The sequence below is a fragment of the Pleurodeles waltl genome, chromosome 1_1, assembly GCF_031143425.1.
Source record: "Pleurodeles waltl isolate 20211129_DDA chromosome 1_1, aPleWal1.hap1.20221129, whole genome shotgun sequence".
NCBI classification, from domain to species: Eukaryota; Metazoa; Chordata; class Amphibia; order Caudata; family Salamandridae; genus Pleurodeles; species Pleurodeles waltl.
This window is the reverse complement of record NC_090436.1, coordinates 792,123,315-792,146,173: the sequence shown is the minus strand read 5'-3', so window position 1 is coordinate 792,146,173 and position 22,859 is coordinate 792,123,315. Positions and strand designations below refer to the sequence as shown.

General features: G+C 42.4%; 1 protein-coding gene across 1 annotated transcript in view; it reads left to right on the top strand.

The window, feature by feature from the left end:
• Positions 1–22,859, top strand: part of DAPK1 (death associated protein kinase 1) — a 521,159-nt gene that overhangs the window by 413,848 nt on the left and 84,452 nt on the right. The window contains exon 20 of the mRNA XM_069228171.1: positions 19,988–20,210. Within this exon, the coding sequence (XP_069084272.1) occupies positions 19,988–20,210 (223 nt within the window). The remainder of the gene's footprint in view (positions 1–19,987; positions 20,211–22,859) is intronic.

Genomic DNA, 22,859 nt, shown 5'->3' with positions numbered 1-22,859 from the left:
GGCTGCAGAGGAATCTCTGGAAGAACCTGGAGCTACTCTACACACACTTAGCAGGAACATGTGCATTGAAGGTCACCGACGGAAGGATCCAGGATTAAACTCTCATGATAACCACATGTGGCAGATTGCTGTGTCACAAGGACCCAAGTCTGGATAGGTCATTAGAACCATCAAAAGTGCGGACCATTCTACTAAACAAATAAAGATGTTGAGAAGGAAACCATACAGGCCAATGTCATGTGAACTAGGATTAAGTCAAATAGGTCTAAAAGTATGAATTTGTCAAGTAAAGCATAAAGATGAAGAACCCTGCAGGAGTGCATGTTATCTACGGATCTGGCACTCATGTGGCGTCATACAAGTATTGCCCTGTCTTTAGAAAATGTTACAAATGTGGCATGATGGTAATCGTAGGAAAAGATAGTAATAAAATCCATCCAGGTGTGCAATGTAGATAAATAAGGACAATAGGGAATTCCTAGTGGACAGTGGGTTCAGTAAGTAAAACTTAATTGTTTTGAATAATAATAAAAATCATTACAAACTAAGAGCAATAATAAATAAAAATCATTAAAACTTATAAAAGGAAGCTTCTTAATGTGAGACGGCAAGAAAGGCTCAAGGTATTTGCTTCCTATTTTGAATGGGGAAACAGATGGCCATTTGGCATATTTAAGGATATGAGTTGAGGGTTGTGTGCTTAAAAAAAAGGGAGGGGCTGTGCGGGTAGTAAATAAAATTACAGCAGAGTGATAGCGCAGAGCCTCCATTATGAAGCAAGTGTCTTGGTTATTGTGTGTGTGGACTGTCTGGTTGCTTTCTTAATGGTCCAGTCCACGCCCTGTAGGTATTTTACTGTGTAAGATATTACACACGGACCCTTGGTATTTAGACAGTCTTTTATTGCTTGTCTGCAGGAGCATATGCCCGCCTGGTTCCAGAAGGGCTTAAGCCAGTGACACCGCAGATTTAGAGTTGAGCTGCAGAGGCAAAAGGTGTGGATCACATCTTCTTATGATTGGCTACATAGCCCAGGGGCTTCACCTGCTTCCCTTAGCCAGGGTGCTGCATGTGTGTTATTTGGAAGGGCACCTAGGCGGTAAATTAGGAATGATCCCTTGAGTCTACTGTTGAAAGCCTCACTCAGGTATTGCTTGTGGTTTTTTCTGCGTATAACTGGTCAGTACCATCCATGACTGGGCGCGGTTCACGAGGGAAACCTTGTCCTCTAATGATAAGACAAGCCTCGATATTCTGCCAGTTGCCTTTTTGAGTGACTCCGGTGTGAGTGATGTGAATCATAACTAAGCGGGTCTAAGTTGGTCAATGGTATCTCTGAGAAATATCCCAGGTGCTGAATGGGTTTTATTAATTTCCTGCCAGACGTTGTAGTTCAAGGTGCTCCTTTCGGCTTTCTTGAGCCTGTAGCACACGATGATAAAGGCTGCACTTCTGGCAATTGTTTGTTTTACAAGCTCGAACGCTATTCTGATCTGGGATGCCGAGGTATATCTGGGGAAGTAGAACATTTCCCTATAGATTTTGACAGTGAGGATGCCCAAAGTGGTTGTTGCCCTCCCCAGGTGGGCTTCGCTTCCATAGTCCAAGGTTGAGGCTATCTTTGCCCTTGCTGTTTCCAGGATGAGGTAAAAGGAGGGTAATTTTACCTTCCTACAGAGAACACTGAGACCTGCAGCAAGAGTGAGACATTTTCATTTCATTTCCTCCCTAAGTGGTTTAAAGTTACCTTGATTATCAAATGTGAGGCCAAGGTATTTGTAGGCTGTGACTTCTTAGACCTGCGTTTTGTCGTTGGTACAGCTGATTTTACCACTAGTTCTTTTGCAGCATTTCATAATTTTAGTTTTCTTGTGTTAATTGTGAGGCCATTCTTTACAGAGTATTTGTGGGTAGGATTCAGAAGGTGTTGCATCCCCACCTTGGTGCGACTGATAAGAACCAAGTTGTCGGCATACAGCATGTTTGATAGCTGGATCATACCAAGCTTTGGGTCATGGGCGTTTACCGTGGCCAAGGATGAGGAGAGGTCTGCTAGAAATAGGTTAAAAAATGTTGGGGCTAGGATGCGTCCCTTCTTAAGCCCGCAAGATGTAGATATGGCCCTGGAGAGGCTAGCTTCATTACCCAGTTTTATTTTGACACAGCTATCCGTGTATATGTTTTCTGTTGATCTCCGGAGCGTGGCTGGCACATCCAAATTCTTTTACTCCAGAGCAGATTTCGCGAGATGCAATCGAAAGCCGCTTTGTAGTCTATGAAGCAAAGATACAATGATTGTTTTTTTTTTTTTCTTCTGGAGCTTCCAGCAGCAGCGTTAGTGCAATGATATTTGTCACAGCCCCAGATTTTTTTTGTGAACCCCGTCTGATTGAGCGGGATGATGGATGAAGCTTTGGCCCAATCCATGAGCCATTCCAAGAAGACACCCATGTAGTACTTTGCCTCATTATCAACGAGGACTAGCAATCTGTGGATCTCAGGTTTTGACTTGTCATCCCCCTTGAAGATTGGGGCGATGATAGACCCTTTCCAGGAGGCTGTAATTGTAGCCTCTGACATGGTATGGGTTAAGAGTGGGGCCATATATCCCACTCATTTTGCTGGGTTTAACTTGAAGATGGCCTGAGGGATTCCATTTGGGCTGGGAGCACCAGCATGTCTTCCTTTATTGATCTGTCGTTTTATTGTGTCCTCGAGGATTCCCTCCTCCTCTCAGGGGATGGGACCGGGATTGCATTGCCAGTCTTAAGAATCCACTCCTTGAAGGCCTGGCGTGACTGCTGCGATTGTATAGATGTTAAATTGAGCAGTAAGAAAGGAGACCCAGGCTTCCTCAGATACGTTTGATCCCAGCCTTGGAGGTGCTTTGTTATTTAGGGAGTTGATGGTGCACCAAAAAGCATTGGTGTAATGGTGTTTTATATCCCAGATGAGATTAGCCCAGAGGTTTTCTGCCATTTCTCTCTTGTTGGTCCAAATGGCCCTTTTTAGGTCCCTCTTCTTGCTCATGAGGTTGATTTTGAATGCTTTGCTTTTAGGGAACCATCGTACCACCCTCGGAGCCCTGTTGACCTCCCTGATGAGGATTTTTATTTTTCTATGCATGCTCTTGTTCCAACTTTATGCTGAGCAGCCATCTGTTATTTGGGCTGTATGGATATTGACTTTTGACGCCTGTTTTAAGGAGAATGATGTTAAGAATGTTTCCCAGTTTTGTGTTGGATGGTTACTATCACTTTGAGGCAGCTTGAAGTGATAGTCTGCTTCCTTTTCCAGTGAGTCTGTTAGTAGCTGACCATTTTACCCTTCTTGGGTCTGACAGGTAGGTCGATCCCTGTGGTTCTGCAGTTGATGAGTTTGCAGCCACAGCAAATGTGAGATCCTGCTTCTGCAGCAGGTGGTCATTCTCTGTTTTTTTCCCCCATTTTGAAAGTTCGCACTTGCTGTAAAAGAGGAAGGGATCCGAAAGTGTAGTTGAAGAGTTGCAACTAGTAGGGTAAAAAGACATTACTGGCGGGACATAGTCTTGAAATCTACCATGAAGAGTCCGTAGGCCCAGATGTTCCAGTTTGCCTAGCACGATGTGGCCCCTTTGGGTCTTCTTCTCATCTCCCCATCCGCCTGAGGTGGAATGACCTATTGCACGCACTGTTGTCCCTCCGTGATCTCATTTATTGGCAAGGATTCTAGTAAATACGTTTTGAAATTGCTGGTACTGTGATCGAGAGTGCTTCTGGGAGGCTCCTAGCCTAAAGAGGCTGTCACACTATTTCTCCAGCGTGTCTGTGTGATCTTTGCAATTTGGAGGTGCGTAGAGATTTACTAGTACCACTAGGCCGCCTGTGGTTGCTGTTCGCGCTGTCTGCAACCCTCTCTGCAGTATTTGAATGTTGACCAAGTCTATTTCTTGCTCCGTCACAGTGATTTTGAGAGTCGTGGACAGGTAAATTGCAAGATCCATTTGCTGCATCCAAATTTTGACACTTTGGTCACCAAGATTACATGGCTCAAGAAACCTGGGGTGGGTATTGGCTCTTGGGCCCAGGTCTCCTGTACGGTGACCACCAAGAAGTTTTGGAGGTAGTGGACCAGTACGCGAACTTCCAGTTTGTTAGCTAAACTGTGAAGATTCCAGAAGCAGAGTCTTAAAGTTTAAGTTTCAGGGTCAGAGAGATTTCCTTGTGTTGCCGCCAGTCACCCAGCTGTTTGAGACTTGTTTAAGGTTCCAGCGATCAATTCCTACTCTCTGGTGTCTGGACTAATCCAGGGTTGGCACATGGCATGTTGTAGTGGATCTGGTCCTATGTCTTTTCCCTTTCTCTGTGGGCATGCACATAGAGCATTTTTTAAGACTAAGAATGGTTTTGGCGGGGAGTTCGTTTTCCCTGATTCACTGCCCACTCTCCTCCTCAGTGGATGCGGGTACCCTGGTTCTTGATATTTTTCTACGATTATACCCCAAGCTAGGAAGTAGTTACATTTGTGTTGCACCTTGTCTGCTGTAGCCAGTGTACTCCAGGTGACCTTTGTGGAGTCTTCCGTGACCCATGGTGTGTGTTTATAAATGTAAGGTATTCTATATCAGCTGTGTTTACCCCAGCCAGGTCTGGGATCTGGTTTAACAGTGTTATATTTCCTCAATTGAGGATGTCCTCATTTCCTAATGAGCTGTAAAGTGGGTGGAACAGAGTTATGCTGGGTTCTCTTGTTTCTGAGATCTCATGAATTGTGCTCTTGGTGGGCAGCTGGGTGCTTATGAGGGGTAAGAGGCCTGACTGTGTTGATGCTGCCAGGCAGTCCTCTGGTTTGGCCTGAATGGTTCTCATGAGGACCTGCTTATAGGTTTGCACACTTGTAAGCGGGTACCAGAGGTAATTTCAGAGGGTCACTGACTTCTTGCCAGCTCCTCTGGATTTCGTGGCAATGTAATTCCTGCTGAGCGTACCTCCTTTATTAGATTATGGCCCTTTTGAGAGGCTCTGTGTGGTTCTGTTAAAGTTGATGGCCCACTCAGCTTTTCTTTTTTTTTTCTTTTTTTTCCCCCAGTGGCTGGCGGGGAGTTAGGGATGAAGGAGAGCTCTGCGTTTGCCTTATTGTCTCCTGGCAAATTCCTGCCTTTGGCTTTTTTGCATTGCTTGTTGTAATGGGGATTCATCCTCCTTTATACTTGCCTCTTGCCACCCTTCCTTCATTGGCGGTATTTGTCAAGTTCCTTTCTTCAGATGTTGGGCGGGGTCTTGGCAAAGATAGCGTAGTTCCTCAGCCAGTTGTTTTGGGGAATTTTTTGTTCTATGACTTACTTTTTTCCCATCTTTTTTTTGGTCTTGCACCACCAACTGCTCCCGCTGAGCTTTCCGGTAGTATATTTGGAGGTAGGCCATTTGGGCCAGAGTGGCTTGACTCTTTACTGCTAAAGGGCTCACAGTTAGAGTTGTCACTCTTTGTTTCCAGATTGGTGGTCCATGCATTTATATTATTGTAGGGTCTTGCGCAGTTCTTGGAAGTAGAAAGGTGCCTGAGAGAGATTTGGCTGCTGATGGAGTTTTGTTTTTGAGTTGAGTTAGCACTGTATTGTCACCATTGACCAATGTTTTCTCTAGTGATAATTTGGACCCATTTTCCATTTGGGGCCTAAGGAAGGCTTTTAGCTCGTTGAATGAATTTGTGAGCATGGTTGGTAATTTACTCCGTTTATCCAGTACTGGGGAACAAGTACACGTAGAGGTTAGCTCTGCATCATTTTGGGCCCTTTTAATGAGATTGTTTAAATCAGAGAACTTACCGCCGATCCCAGCCATGTAGGAGGCAACGGTGTTCAATATCTCTATATGGATGTCCATTTTAGCTGGATGGTATTCTATGGCATTCAGCATTGACTGTATCATCTTCAGTATAGAAGGCCAGACTCCCGCTGTCAAGGGGGTATTGTTCCTTTTCGCATTAGCCTCCATTTTGCCAGGCCTTGCTTTTAGAATCGCCTCTTCCTGATTGGCTTCCAACTCAGTGTAAATGGCGTAGTAGGCTAACATCTCATCCCATTCTTCCTGTGTCAGGTAGGAGGTCTCCTTATTCTTTGTGTTCTGTGTGCTTGTGTAAGTCTCCGTGTTGTGGGCTATTTTGACCTGAGCCTTTTCCACGTGCTTCTGTCAACATTACCATCATTTCCATGGAGATGTACAGTAACCAAGTCAACAAAAATGAGCTACACTGCAGTCTCTATGTGCCTGGACTATATGGTAGACATATGATTAAATTGGAGGGTATATTCAAGGCAGAGATTGACTTTGAAAGATGATGGACTACTGCCAAAGTTTACATTGTCGGCCACAGTGTTAACATATTGTGCTGGTCAGGCCAACAGAGCCTCTGCATGTTAATAAACCAGTCCAAGGGACCGTGTGTGTTCAACTTTACAGAGGACGTTTAGGGAACATCTTGGGAGAATACAAGAAGGTCTTCAAAAAAGATTTAGATTGTCTTGAAGAATTGCAGCACCAAATAAGCCTGACGGAGGGAGTGCGTCAAATTAAACAGAAGGTATGCACATGCCGCTATCAGTGCAAAAGGAAGTTCTAGATAAATGGCAGGCTGTTGGCATCTTTGAGCCTATCTCAGTATCCAGTGTGTATCCCCAGTTGTTATTGACAAGAAAAAGTGTTGAAGTAAGACTCTGCGTAGACATGTGGAAGCTAAACCACCAATAGTGGTATAGAGTATCAACTGTTGCCACTAATCCACAAAATGATATTCACCTATGTGATGAAGGAAAAACCTTCACCACTCTTAAATGTACAGCCAATTATCACTAGATACACTTGGAGCAGGTCTCCAAGAAATTCTCAGCATTCATTACACCATATAATCCTTTACAATTTTTTGGATGCGTTTTGGTCTGAACTTTGCCTCTGTCGTATTTCATAAGTTAGTTAATAAACTATTTGATGGAATGAAAGGCATCTGTGCATTCCAAAATGATCTCCTGATGTACTTCTCCTCTGAAGAGGAACATGACCAGTCTGCTTGAAGTGCTGCAGAGGATTCAAGGTAGTAACCTTACATTTAACGAGGAGAAATTAAAGTTTATGTAACCAAGCATGGAATACTAGGAACACATCCTCTGTGCTCAAGGTGTTGCACTAAAACCATCATTAATGTCAGCTGCTAAGGAAGCTCCAAGACCAAGAAACAAGGAAGAACTTGCATCCTTTCTCAGCTTCTTTGAGTGCTACATTATGTTTATTAAAACTGTATTGATCAAGAAGTCAGTGAACAAACGGACTAGAGAGGATCTAATTTCATATGAGGGAAAGACTGTGAAAAGAGTATACAGGAGCTAATAAATGAACCCAAATGAACCTCAGGAAGCTCCCTTTTGGAGGTATTTGATGAAAGGCTAGACTGTGTGGTGACAGTTGCACTATTCCTATTGGACTACGTACAGTTCTGAGTTGGGTGGGGTGTAGAACATTCGACTGCCTTTGCTTCTTGCAAGTTGAGGAATCCTGAGGCAAGATATTCTGTGGGTGAGCATAAGCGTTTAGCTTGTATGTGGGCTGTGTCTAAGTTGGAAATTCCTGTGAGGCAGGTGCTTCTTTAGTCACCCTGACCACAAACCTGTAATTAATATATTGCAGAAAAGGACACTTGAGATGTGTCTCCACACATAGCGAAATTGACATGCAAGCTATATAAATATGCCCTCGCCATAGAATACATTTCTGGGAAGGCAAATGTCACCTCTGATGACTTGTCTAGTGTGCTCTGTGATCATGCAGTTTATGATGATGAATGGCAAGAAAAAGATTAGGCTGTTTGGGTACTTGACAGAAGAACTCAGTGCTGGATGTGTTGTCATCTGAAGGCAATGGATGAATGCAATCCAGTATGATCTTGAGTATACTAAGGTGATGAAATTTGTAATGAAGGGTTGGCCTAAGGAAAAGTGTCTGGAAAGTAATCTTCAGCCGTATTGGATTATCAGCAGTGATGTCTCTATTAAGGGTAATGTAATTGTCAGGCAAAATGCATTGGCTGTACCAACAGAACCTCCACCTTATTGCCTTAGCACACAAGGGGCATCTTAGAATCACCAATACAAAGGAAAGATTTACATAGTTATTAGTGGCCAGCCATGGATAGACATGTGGCTATGTATGTGTGAAGTGTCAAATATGTAAAAAATCAGACAAAATCCAGAGGACTGTGGAGAATCTCCTCACACCCACAGAGTTCCTTGAAGGACCATGGCAAAAGTAGGTGTTGACTTGGATGGAAAAATGAACAAATTAGCCCTCCTCACTTTCATGCTATAGTTCTGATAAATTCATAAAGCAAATGGACTGAGGTGAAATTATTGGAATATCCCGGTTCTAGGAACATAACAGAAATTTTCAAACACAATTTCACTGAGGAAAGATTTTCCCAAAAAATGATTAGTGACAATAATAAGTAACCACAGAGGTTACCAACAATCTAGCCTCCAGCAGGATTTCACACTACTACATGTCCTTGTACCACCCAAAGAGTAATGGCAAGTGAATGTGCCAGACAGGGGAGCGAGTAGTCCAACCAGAGGGCTGTGTGGAGTAGTTTGTTAGTGATTGTAGCTTTATGAACTCACCTGTAGGAATACTGCACACACAGGTAGGATGCCCTTAGAAGTTTTACAGGAAGGGGCTGCATGCACCAAACATCATTCCTTTTGGGTTAAGAAGAGCAAAAGAGAGAAAGCTTGTGCAGGCATGAAGCAGTAGATAGAAAGATAAGTGAAACATAACAACATGAAATATCATTATAATAGACATAACATGGCTATCAACAGTAAGCTACCTGTTGGCGGTATTGTTTGAGTCAAACATCCACAAAACATAAAAGGGATACCTTCAGCAAACATTTGCGACTAGTAGAAACAAATGGTTCAACTGTATTGTTAGAGAATGGTCAGTAGTGGAATGACTTTTGTGCTGTAAACTCTCCACCCCAGGTTTTATTTATTGATTTATGCAGAGGTTTATATTGCACAGTGTCACAAAACAGGAATTAAAGCACTTTACAATCCAACAAAGAAAGTTGTACATGAATAATTAGAAGAAGGGACTTGCAGGAGGGAGATATGTCACGGACAGATTAGGGTTAGCATTTGGGAGAGGGGAGAGCAGGGATGGCCTCAACCAAACATTTAATGAATGATTATAGAGTCTCAGTTCTGAGATTAATGTCAGGTCATTCATTATTAACTTTACTCAGTTATTACAAACCAGTAAAGTGCACAGAGCATAACAAAATAAATGCTGTTCATCTGGTTGAAGCATAATAAAAATACTGTGGATTGCTAAAACATTGTATGGCTGAAAGAGAAAGATAAGCACAATATTGGGTTATCTCATAGGCCAAATAACAGTACAGCAGCATATGACGACTAAAGTGCAAATGTGTGTACAAAATACAAAAAATTGCAACAGCTACAAAATGCAAAAAATAGCAACAGCAATATAATTTAAAAAAATTGCAATGAATGACTTGTCTGTTTATGCCATGCACTTTGGAGATACTTCACTAGAGCATATACAGCAAATGGCTTTTCTCATGGCAAGCCAGAACAATCCATTTAGAGCAGCCTGCTGAGTATGCTGGGCAAAAAAAGAGAAAATGCTATTCGGTCTCAGTATGACAAGAGCAAACGCCGCATACTGCAGAGCTCCTGATGTTACCTGAACATGTACTTAAAAATGGTGCAAGGGGAAGAATGCTGTAGTGAAGTTTGAGGTAAAGGGATCTTGCAAAATCTGGGCAAAGAGTATCAAGAAAAATGTCATAATAAAAATATACTATAAAAGGTTAAAAAAAAATAGTGAGCACCCCTACAGATCCAGGGGCAGTGAGTGCCTTTTCCAAAATCTTGCTCTTAGCAATTCCAGTGTACCCTGGCCAGTGAGTTCAGGTGAATTCCAGAGAGCTTCCAAGCCAACCTCCGTCAGATTCTACTTGATGGATTTTAATCAGGAGATCTTCTGCGGGACTCCAGGCCTACCAAGGATGTCAGCAAGACCCTCCCTGTAGGGCTTGAGATCATCCAGCTTCCGGGTGTGCACTCAGTAAGCTAACAGGTGAAAGTTAGCTACCAGACCCAGCCTTAGCCCGAGGTGGAACTGAGCTGGTAGCAAGGGACAACTTCGGGGGAGTATTCATAATGACCACACAAACCTGTTCTCCTTGTAACCCAGTTTAGTCACATCAGTGTGGTCCAATTACTCACTTCCACACAGTGCTGCAGTAAAAGCCTGTACCCTGTATATTTGAAGGGGAGGTTAATAGGATAAAACATGGCATGTTTAGCAAATCTAAATTTGGCCCCTGCCCTGTATTTTAATATGGTGGCACTTGTTTGTTTCTGGGTCTCCCACGAGTTGAAGTCTGGTATCTGAATGCCTGAGCCTCACACAAGTTGAAGTCTGATATGTTAATGCCAAGGTGTTCGAAATCTCTCACTCTGTCAAGTGGGACTCATGCAGTGTTAAATTCCTCCCTAAAGTTATTGCGAGGGTTGAAGACCATATATTTATTCTTAGCTATGTTCAATTCACGACCACATTGGTCACAAAGGAGGGCAAATCGACAACCCCTTGGCGGCCTTTGACAGCAAGAAGGTGTCATCAGTGAACAACAAGGCAGGGATCTTGTAAAACAGGGCGAAACCAAGATACAACTCTGGTGAACCCCTCTTTCTACAGGAATGTGTTTCATCAATTCCCCAATAGGGCCCCATGGAAGCTGGGCATAGGTGCCCTCACGCTGTCTAATTAAAATATCTAACATTTTATGGGGAATTCCCTGCTCCCGCAGTACACCCCATAGTTTCTGTCTCGGGACCAAGTCAAATGCGGACCGAATGTCTACAAAGGCGACAAACAAGTTGCCACCTTTAAAGTCCACTGTCTTCCACTTGGTGACCAAAATTCTGGAGGTTTGGTCGACAGTACCCACGTTGTCTTGAAAGCCAGTTTGGAAATGGGTTATCACTTTGCTGTTTGCCAGCCACCCACTAAGTATATCAAGAATTTGTCTGCAGATTCTTTGGATTGAATCTATCAGACTAATGGGGCTGTAGTTCTGCAGCAGATCCTTTGGTCCCTCTTAATATATGGAGACAATCTCCACACTCTTCCAGGTCTAGGGTATACGTGCACCTGCGAAGTTGGCATTTGAGGTTGTGTTAATATAAGGAACCCAGGCATCCAAATTAGATTGAAAAAGTTCCACGTGGATCTTATCTAAGCCAGCAGCCTTTTCTGTATCAAGTAGGGAAAAGTGCATGCATTGCTCCTGGTGGCAGTCACTACAGTCTGCAGATGAACTGGGAGTGGTGATTACAACTACACATGAGTTAGAAGTCGAGGGGGTACTAATTTAATACAAAGATTAAAAATGGTACTCCCACGCTGCACACTGGATACGAGTTTCTGGGTGCACTGCCCCATGGGAGGAGCCATGTTTAACAGTATGTCAAAATGTAATCATATCTTTACTTGCTGCTGCATTTAAGAGTTTATCCCACAGTTCGTCATTCCAATTGGCTTGGAGTGACCTAAGTGCAGCTTTATATTGTGCTCTAGCTAATGGGATCACACTTCTATCCACTTCTTTGATAGATTTCAATAAAGCATGCTTAGCTTCCTTGCATGCGGTTAAACCACAATTTGGGTTTAACTGGTTTCCTGGCAGATTTAAAATCTGTCAAAAAGACCTTCTTAAGCTTAGTAAAGCAAGCGTTACGGCTAGCTAGAAGAAGCTGGCTGTTATCTAGCGTATCTGCTACTGGATTTCATGAAGAAAATAAGATGTAACACATTTTTAATGTGTCATCTTCTCAAGTAGCAATGGTATTTCACTTTAAAGTTCTCCTAGAATTAGCGGAACTTCGGACACCACATAATCTGGAGCATTTCTCGATGCCTCTTCCCTAGCTGTCTCCTGGCCCAAATCCAAGACGAGAGGGAAGTGGTCGCTTTCAAATCTGTGGAGGGTTACTACATCAATCAAGAACTTCCATGCTCTAAGATCAAGGAGTATATAATCAATTCTGCTCCTATAGTTAGCTCTTTAGAAAGTAGAGGACAATTGGGTATCTGATTTAGATCATCCATTGCAAGCTCTGAGCCTATATGACAGACAGATGCTAGCAATTTGCAGGTCTGCAGTAGATGATCGAGCAATAGGTGGTGCCTCAATGGCAGGGATTCCCCAAAGAGAATCCTCTTCTGCTATTAGTTCTGAATAACATGCGCAAGCCTCAAATGTAGTGTTAAAATCACCTACAGTATTGATAATGTATGTCTTGGCATGATAACCAATAAAACCATCTAAAATTTCTAAATTTAACGAATGATTGAGTGTCAGTTCTGACACTAATGACAGGCTATTCTAGGTCCCAAATTGATTGTCAGTACTCATTTCTGACATTAATGAGTGGTCAACCATTCCGGGACCACAATCGATGGAAATATTAGAAGGACCTGATCTGCCGGGTAAGAACGGAAGAAGTGAATCTTTAGTCATTCCAGAACGACAGATGTTAGGTTCTGTTCACAGGTGGTCCTATGACGGATTGTTTCAGGCCTTAAGTAAAATTAAGTTTTTAATTTCCAAGATAAGAGCTCTCATGCTACCTGAAATGAAGAAGAGGTCATCTAAATTAGCCACGTTTTACATAATTAACAGTTACATAACTGTTGTATGAGAAGCTACAAATTTCAAACTTTGGTTGAATCTTTTTTTTCTCTGCATTGAGGTGTGCTTTGAGTGGGGACATCTTGGAAGCTGGTAGTCCAGCTAGGATGGCATTGCTTGAGTCAATTATGGATATAATAAGAGTGTGGGCTGCTGTTGTTAACTGATTATAGGAAAGAAAGTGTTTCACTCTCTTTAATTTGTGTAGGTGGAAGTTGGTGAAATGTGATAATTTGTTTACATGAGGAGTCGTACAGAAAGAACCAATCATGAATCCTAGGTTGTCTAAAGACCCCTTAAATTGGAATGTAGATGTGATGTGAGCGAGCTTCATGCTAATTGCGACTCTGGTATGTCTGCCGAAGAGTGTTTTCTGTCCACAAGTGTTGTACTGGCATTTGCTGTTCCTGACTCTAGTGTAGTTTTGTGAGTGATGCCTGTGAACATGCCAGAACGTGAATGTGGGACGTTGTTTGGTTGTAATTCTTGCAAAGTGGGATTATCTACCAGATGCAAACACTGGCTAATGGACTAGCGTTTCCAAATAATGGGAGGAGATCTGAAATGCTTATATTGTGTTTAGATGCAATTCTTCATTGCTTTGTCCTTGAAGTCTGCTCCTAAACATACCCTCGTGTCTGTGTGCACTACTTCGAGAGCAGGTCTCAGAATGGAGTGTTAGAAAGAGAAACTGACAGCTGGGGGGGGAGGGGGCGTTTATGGTGATTAACGGGCTTCCGGTGACGAGATTGCCTATCAGGTAGTTAATAAATGTACGTCATTTCCTTCTAATGCATGTCATTTCCTTTTAATGCATTTGGCGTCATTAGACATGATTAGAGATTTATATTAAAACATTGTATTTTTTAGTACTCTTCCTGTATGAGAGTAGATTTAATAACCGTCTGCTCCAGCGTCCTGAAAGATGCCCAGCTACCTGAAGAGGGTCCTCGAATGTGCTGTGTAAATCCAGCGCTGGGCAATGCCCTGTAATTACTGGGATCCACAGCCAAAAGCTTGCAGGCGAGTGAAGCTCTTTAAAGGATGCAGGCTGAAAATAGAAGTAAGAACAGAGGTGGTGTGTACAGATTTACAGCCCAAGCGCAGCCTCTAATTTTAAACTTTCTGTCGGGGAGAGAGAGCGCTCATTATGTCTTATGATAACCGCCCACTCTGTGGCATCGCACCACTCGGCTGCGGTTCAGAAACCTGATGTTTTATTGAGGGCCCTTGGCTGCCTCAGCCAGTTATATTTGGCAGGCTACCAGGTCTATAGTGCTTTAATGCTGGTTTCTGCAATGAACAGTGAAAAGAGATTGGAAAGTTTTGCCAGTGCTTTTATGGTTTTCTTCACATGGATTCTCAAAAGTGTTACAGCCTGACTTATTGAACCTACCCCCTCTTACACTCGAGGCTTTCAATTCAAGTTACACATTTCAGTGTATGAGGGTTCTTTCTGCTAGATTAATGTGTATGCTTTTTTACTTTTTCTGATGGTAAATGGTATCACCAGTCTACACACATTATGTGAACCCTCTTTTTACCTCATCGTCCCAAAAATATCCCTATAGGTCTTCTAAATGCTAGTTTTCCCTCCCTCATGGAGTGTCTTAAGAGAAGTGTCAGCTTGGAAGGAATGTGCGGGCAGGCCACTCAGAATGGGGAGAAAAAGTATTAGTATGTTCCTTTCTTGTTGGAGAGCGTGCAACGTACGTGACAACTTGTCCCGTGTCCTTTATGCATATTTGCACGGGGGCTGACAACTGTTGATGGGACAGAGCCGTCCCGAACACACCTCATCAGTGCCCATCCTGATGCCTGGAACTCAGTGCCGTGTTGCTTTCTGCAACCGTGCTGCAGTTCAGCCTGTCCATGCATAACCCTTGATGTAAGTCTGCTATCAGTCTGTTTTGCTTTTAAACTGTTCATCCTTGTTTCTTTCACTGTCATGGAGCCACACAGAGGTTGAGCAGAACTTTCATTTTAACCGTGTTTACATAATAAGGACCAGCGGGGTTTACACGTATGTTTGAGGCTGGCCATAGCACCTGTGTTTTGAATTCCACTCCTGCACACAAGGTTCTACTGCAGGGCAGAGACTATTTTGAGACAGGACTTTTCAAGGAAGTCCACCACATCTCCAAATACAGCATAGACCGTGTTGCCCAAATGTGCTCGCTGGACGGTGCATCAGATGTGGCCTGTGGCCACCCACAGGAGCTGCTGAAGTTATCAGTTGTGGAGGACCTGGGCCTGTGATAATGCTTAAACAACAAATATAGTGAGCAGGAGTCCAGATTGGTCTATCCTTCTCAATTCACCTAATACTATTCGAGTGTCCTGTCTTAGAGTGAATACAAAAGCAATGCCATGTTTCACTCGCTTACACCATTTTCACAAGTCAGTTAGAGATGCGGGGTCAGTGTTGGAGAAGGTAGAAGTGATTAATAAACAATGCTATCACTGGGCTGGTGATCGAAATAAGACTTTGAAAAACACTTCCTAAAGCAAATGTGAGAGTTTGAATATAAATCCACACTCCACAGATGGACTAATCAAGAGAACGTCACCTCAAGTAAGCTTAATGGTAACCAAGGAATGGAGGCATTGAACGGTTTGTCATCCACAAAGTTTGGGGTAGAAGAGGCTGTATTTGATGATGATGAGAGATTCACAGTTATCCCATAGTGACACGAGGAAACACAAATAAGTCCCCTTTCATGTAAAATACTGCATCTAAGTTCCCCAGACTGATGAAATAGTAGAGAACCATGTCAGGACACATAACAGTGTGAGATATTATACCCAAGTAACCACACTCAAACGCACAGGTAATTTACCATTCTGGTGTCTACCTCTGGCCTTCTACATCTTTGATAACAATTGCCAAATCAGTCCAATTTTTAGACTGTGTTGCATCAAGGTGTTGTCACCTTTGGTTTCTGGATAGTTCACAACTTCCGAGTTCCTGATCTGAACATTGTGACCGGAAATTATAGCAGTATAGGGAGGATGGCTTATGACCCCATGCGAGATGAGGGTGAAGGTTTAATTCTTCTGTATACTTGTATACTCCAAGCTTGAGTTGTATAGTGCTCTAGATATCACTGTAGGCATCCTTAAGTAGACACTATTGTGGTTCATCTCGCATCATGAATCAGCTTTTAGTCCACTTCTCTAACTTGGTGTGGAATAGAACTATCCTCCAGATGTGAGTGATAGCAAACTCCTCCATTTGGATGCATAGTGAAGAGGTTGAGTGGCTGACTAGGTATTTGGTCACTCAGTACATTTTTCATTTTCTTATAGAAAAAAAAAACATGTATTTTATAGCCATGAGAAAGGCAGGGCTGCCTGCGCCGATCACAAATCACAGATGATGGTGCTGCAGTCTAGTGTTTATGTATGTAGGTTTGCCACTTTGTTGCAGGAGAATGATTTAATTTTGCTCAACTTGCTAACGTTGCAGAGGGTGAAGGGCTGATTCATTCCTGCTGGGAGAGTTGTTATCTTGATATCACTCACATATGTCAACGGCGAGTACTTTAATCACTCAGATCTCTGTCTGCCTTTTTAATGAATGTCTTTGTAAGAAAACGAACATCCTAGACTGTCATTTTGGCATAAGTAGCGGAAGTCCGAATTCTAAGAAAGAAATATGCTACCTTGACCTGAAAGATGTCATTTTGCATGTACTCACGTTCTCTTGTCACAGGAAGCACCCCTGACTTATTATCTACAGCTCTTTTTTGTACGTTCAACCTAGACAAGCCCTAGCAGACGCAGATCAAGTGTGACTGTTCAAGGGATGTTGATATTATTGTCAATGTCAATAATTTTCAGGCACAGATCAAAACTGCTAATTTGTATTGCACAGCAGCAGTTTGTCTCATGGCTTTTTGCATGTCATCTTTTCCATCTGTGAAGGACACCCCTTCAGCATTCGCTTCGTTACCAGTTGTACTATAGGGCGACTCGTACTCCAAGTTCCTGCTTGCGTCTGAAAGCCTCTCCTTGGTCATGTCCGAGAATTCCTACCTGGTCCCTGCTCATATCCCTCTCTTGGATTCTCATGTGAGAACAGCCTTAGAGAATAGTCCCTTTCTTTTGTCTCCTTTGCTCCCCAGATGCTGCTGAAGCCCTAGGTCTGATTGTCAGTCTTTGAGGGTCCATTTGATAATAAAATTGCAGCCAATTCACTGGACTTCTGCATTGTAATTGAGACTTCCAATTTCGAATATTTTTTCATAGTTCGAGAATGCCACTATTTGCGTGCACAGGAATGGAAATTGTTTTATTTCATGCAACCAAACTGCCATTTCATATGACGACAAGAAACTGGCCCTGCACTGATTGAACATTGTGCATGGAGCGGAGGTTCACCTTGCAACTCCCAGCCGGGCTGGTGAATCTAAATAACCCCAGTAATGAGGAAAAACTTCACTCGGGGATTAATGTATCCAAACCTGCTGTGTTCCATTCCTAGGATGTTTGTTGACTAATGAAGCGATATCAGTGGAAGTTGTTTACACATCATGACTAGCCCAGCCCCAGTAACTTTCTGGAAAGTTGTGACTAGGTACTGCAGAACTCTGGGCTAAACCATCATCCTTTGACCCTCGTTCTCACACCTGCTCCATCTATCCTCGCATCACCACCACCCTTGAGTGTATCAGTTCTAACTCTGGATCTTCTTTGTCGGCGGACACTATTCACATCTGGATCAGGGCGGAGCCCCACAAGAGACCTTTAGTGTTCAATGTCATAAATTTAATGATGCATTCATTGTTTTTGTTAAGGGCAGAGCAAACTAGGCTCCCTACTGCCAAACAATATTTAGTCCCAAGAATTGTCACACATACTTAGGCACATTATGAAACAACTTTAAGGGAAGGCATAGACAGGTGGTAATTGATTACAGTTAAGTTAAAAAAAAAAAAAAAAAATGTATTGTCAGTTACCAAATGTTGCACAGATACACATCAGTGTTGGCTAATTTGACAGATACAACAGCTAGGTTGTTTTCATAATGCAGATAATAATGTGATAGAGAGCAAACTAAATCAACAACACACAACTAACCAAACATTTCCGCCGCATCTGCTCGTGCTTGATGGAAATATACTGCTAATCATTGTGCAGTTCTTGTGCTGAGAATATTGAACATGAGATCACCGAGACCTGTAACAATTTTCACCAGTTTCAGAATTTTTAGCAGAGCATCATTTCTATAGCATTGGACACCCAATGAAAATATTACGATGCATTGATCATCATTTTTATAACATTGGACACTCAATGAACAGATTAGGATGCATTGATTCTTGGCCGCTGCACCTTTGTATTGGTTAGGTACCATAATAAGGATTTTTGAAGAAATGGGAGATGATGAAGGTAGGCGGCTGCGTTTGCTGAAGAGGCGGTTGGCTTGAGCTCCGAGTGACTCCTTCATAGTCTATTTTTCCCTGGCGATAAACAGACTATGAGCTGGGTTGATCCCATTGTATACGTATTGCATTGGCTCCCGGTGTTAAGTCACAAAACATCTGTGAGCACGTCGGACCCATTAAAGCTGTATGAATGAACGTTCTCCGAGGCCCATGCGAAAGGAGGATACTTCCAGATTTAAAAATTATACAAAAACCTTCCAGCGAATAGGATCCTCCCCGTTTTAGGAGTTACATAGTTTCTTTAAAGTGGTTCAGCCAGTAAATGAGTCTAGTTTTTCTGTTGATATTTGTGTCAAAAGTATGGGTGGGCTGCAAGTTTAAAAACCCAGTTGACTCATCATTTTATCACTTGGAAATAGGTAAATTTAATATTAATGAGATGGGTGAACTAACACCAGTCATTAACAGTGACACAAAACGACAAACAGCTGTAGCAAGCACTATATACTGACAAATGTTATAAGGTTTTAGGATGCTTGGTCTTGGTGAGTAACACATTCACCTCTGGTAGCGCTAGTAAGTGCTGAGCTAAGGATTGCTCAAATTGTGATTTTAGGAGTTATTATTCAAAGGTATTATATTATGCTTTCACTTGCTGTATCAATTAGGAAGTGAGAACGGTCTTTGCACTTAACCAACAATTTCAGCTTTGAGTTTCATCCGCACACCAACTACTCATGTAGTGTGGATCGTATTGCACCGCCTGTGTAAATCATAGTTAATTCCAACATGTTACTAGTTAGTACCTTCGGTATAATAGCCTCTTGCATCAAAAGAATGTGCTTGTGCTATACTATATTCACTTGGAATCCTTTTTTTGTTTGTTTTAGCTCTCATCTGCTGGCTGAGTTAGCTATCTGTGCTCAAAGACCTGTTGTCTAAAATACAACAACATATAGAGCGGGCTTTTGGATGGCTTCATTTTCTAGCTCAGTTTGGTGCTCCTCATTTGGTGGTTTTCTTCGCTATTTGTACAGCTAAATTTTAAAGCGCAAACTAGGCCCCCAATTCTATAGATCAGTGGTTCTTAACCTTTTGCCTTCTGTGGACCCCTACTTAATCACTACTGGAATCCAAGGACCCCCACAATCATTATTGGAATCCAGAGACTCCCACTGAGTCATTACTGGAAGCCGGGGACTCCGGTTTAAACAATTTTGATGTTTGAACCTAAAAACAATACACAAAAATACAGAAACAAGCATTTACTGAACAAATACACAAATGATTAATTATTTACTTTAATTGACAAACAGATATATAAAATCACAAGTTTCCTTTCAATGGGAAAGTTGCTGCTTTTCTGAATTCAACTGCGACCACCCATCCTCCATACCGTATCTGTTAGATGCATTTGTACTGCCTCCACAAACCAAACTGAAGACACCAACTTACATTTTTGCCTTCAGTTCCAAATTCCATTACATTTTTGGAGCATTTTTAAATTTGACAGTTTTGCTTCTTTACTTATGTACCCTTGATGAATCTCTTAATATTATTTCATTTTTTAAGCAGTCACTGACCCTCAGGGGGCCCCGGACCACAGGTTAAGAACCACTGCTCTAATATCAGTCACTGTGTTTATATTCTTAGTGGTTCATTGAAACTTACTGTGGACTTATTGTGTTTGTAAAATAGCTTTGCTTCGCCTGGGTGCACGTCTGTGGTCCATAAAGTTCAAACTTTGCTAATGATATAACTCGTGTGACTGGAAAAACCTAACCTTTTTCAAATATAGCCTCGTAACACAGACTGAGACACTTTTCCTTGTGTTTATATCCGAATTTTAGGATACACACAGAGCACTTTTCATCCAGCAGCTCCGGCCATCTCAGAACCCACAGCCCAAAATAAAGCTCAAACTCTTTGGAAACACCGGAGCGGGGAAAACAACGCTGGTGGAATCCCTCAAATGTGGACTCATCCGAAGCTTCTTCAGGAGACGGCGGCCCAGGATTTCCTCGACCAGCTCTGCCCGGTATCCCCCGTCACCTGCGTCCTCCAAGCCATCCGGTATGTGCAAAAGTGTTTCTCGGTCAGATTGGGCAACAGAAAGTGCGTAGCACGAAGGAAACAAAGTCCGAAGGAGGTTTGTCCGATTGAGTCTTAATGTCAGTAATATTTATTGATTGACTTTCCCTGGAGAAGATTCATATCGCTCCTGCTTCCATCTTAGAACAGGCTTTAATGTTAAGTCTTTTTATTGGGCTCTATTGACTTCGTTTGGTACTTGTATTTAAGAAGTTGATTTGTAATAGTTATTTTTCTGCTTGTGATATTTAATCCAGTGCCTGAAAACTCACTTGAAAACTTGGAGCAAAAACAGCGCAGAAGGGAAAAAAAAAAAACACTCTGGGGTAATTTTTGTTTCAGGGTTCAGCCATAGGCATTCTCGATACACAGGCGACACCCCACCAGAAGCTCATGTGTCTAAATACCTTCACCCTCTGTCACATTGACTTCCCCAGCTGACATGCTGAAACATACACACAGCACGGACAGCGCCACCATCCCAAGGACACTCGTGCAAGGAAGCAGGGGCACCAATGGCATATAACTTTTCAGAATATAGGACGCAAACCAGATCTACAGACGCTGTTGATTGGTTGTCTGGTACGATAGCTGAAGTTTTCTAATCTTAAGGCATTTGTTGAAGGGAAGAATAAAATACTTCAAAATAAAGACTTGGGGTGATTCGTTGTTGATCATGGTGATTCAGGGGGTACTGATCAGTAGTTCTTTGAACATACCTGAAACTAGAAGGAAAAATAGAGGTTAAAGCTTTAATAAGCTAATGCCTCAGCTTCATAAATGACTTACAGGTCAGCCTAGAAATAAATAGGAACCCAAGGAACAGAAAGGGGATGGTAGTAGTATGCAAGGTCTAAAACCTGCCTTTGCAAAACTCTATAAATATTTTCAGACCTTTTTAGATGTCACTTTTATTAGGACTGAAACACATATTGAGTGGGCTTGGGCCTTACCTAGAGGATCATATCTCTCTCCCCTCAGGCTAGTGTCTGTTCACTGTACTGTTCCACCTCCTATGACGTATTTGCATTGCGAAGCACAAGAATAATTTCACATCTGAAAAGTTCAGTTAATCATCACACATAAAAAAAATTGACATTTTTTTTTTCTTCAGAAAGTCATATTTTGTTTTTTGTTTTTTTTCACTGCAGCAGGCTTAAATTGTTTTAGTCAGGACTCGACATGAAAGCCAAACCTTTTGGCTTTGCCAATGCTTGTTAGACTGTGCACCTCTGGTTGATTGCGATGTAGTGTCCGCAGTAAACAAAACAAAAAGTGTAATGTCTACACTGTTATTTTCACCGCAGATACTATGAGGTTTGCCAGAATGTTTTGCCTAAATTAGGAATTGCCCAGCTTCTGCAGGGTGCCGTATCTGTAGCGGGTCAGGACACAGCTCAGAGTAATTGCGCTGAATGAAGGCACAAGTATCTGTGTGCACGAGGAAATGGACTGTGGTGGTGTCAACCCATAAGTTATACATTGCGGTGAATAAAGTTTCCAGGTGGTCAGTCTTCTAAGAGTTGCAAATGTGGCCTCGTTACAAGGGAAGGTTAGTGAGGATTAGCACCAGAGAATGTATATGTGTATTTATTTTTATTAGCAATTTTTTGGAAAACGTGAGGCTGGTGAAGCAGCTAAACTTCTCTTTAAGTTCGATGTAAAAGCTACTCATTATGGAGCAGACGTCCTGTACGGCTTGCCCTTTGTGCAGGTAACCTATTCTAAAGAGTGTAATTGAAAGCAAGTGGAATTCAGCGGGTATTTCCCCCACAGAGTGCGCCTTTGAATGCAGCAGCACCCCCACCCCATCGTGCTGAGGAAATGGTAAAGCATGCATGTCTAGTTTACACCGCCCAAGTCCGCTTACGTCATGTAGAGTTGTGCCACATGAAAGCAAGCCGAACTCATCCTGCAGTCCAGCACCGGTTCTGAACAGCAGCCCTACATCTTGTTATTTTGTGTAAGCGTGTGATTTGCCTTTGACGCTACTTTTATATCATCTTCTGAGTATCATGACCACCTGAGAGAAATGAGGTAATTTGTTGCCTTACAGCTTTCAAGGCTAAATGTGAAACTCAAATTAAATTATATTTCTTCACTGGTCCCAGCTGACACCTTTCATAGTGTTTGTGAAGTACACTTGTATACAAGTCTGCCCTCGAGCTAATATTATTTTTTCAATTGACAAGATGGCTTACCAGGCTTATTGCTGCTGCCGATATGTGGGGTCATCTTTGTGTCACAACTGCAAAATCTGGCAGTGGAATCTTTCTTTCAACCATCCTAGGTAGATAAATGGATTCGCATCAAATTTGTTTATGATGCCATTTATTTGAGTGCACTCACGGTGGCTGCTTTGAATATATGTTTATGTTAAGAAGCCCAGTTCAAAAATGGCTGCCATCGATGAAAGCAAATTCACGATGAGCATCAAAGAGGAAAACTAGCATTTCCAGATCGCATAAGTTTAATTGGTGGAACCTATTGGTTTTGCCAATGCGAGATTATTATGTACATATATTCTAATGGGGTGCAAGGCCGCAAAGGGCGTAGTGCCTTCGGCAAGCACCTCTCCGTCCCTCCCCTTCTGCAGGCACTATGCAGTAGGAGTGAGAGCACACTTTGGGT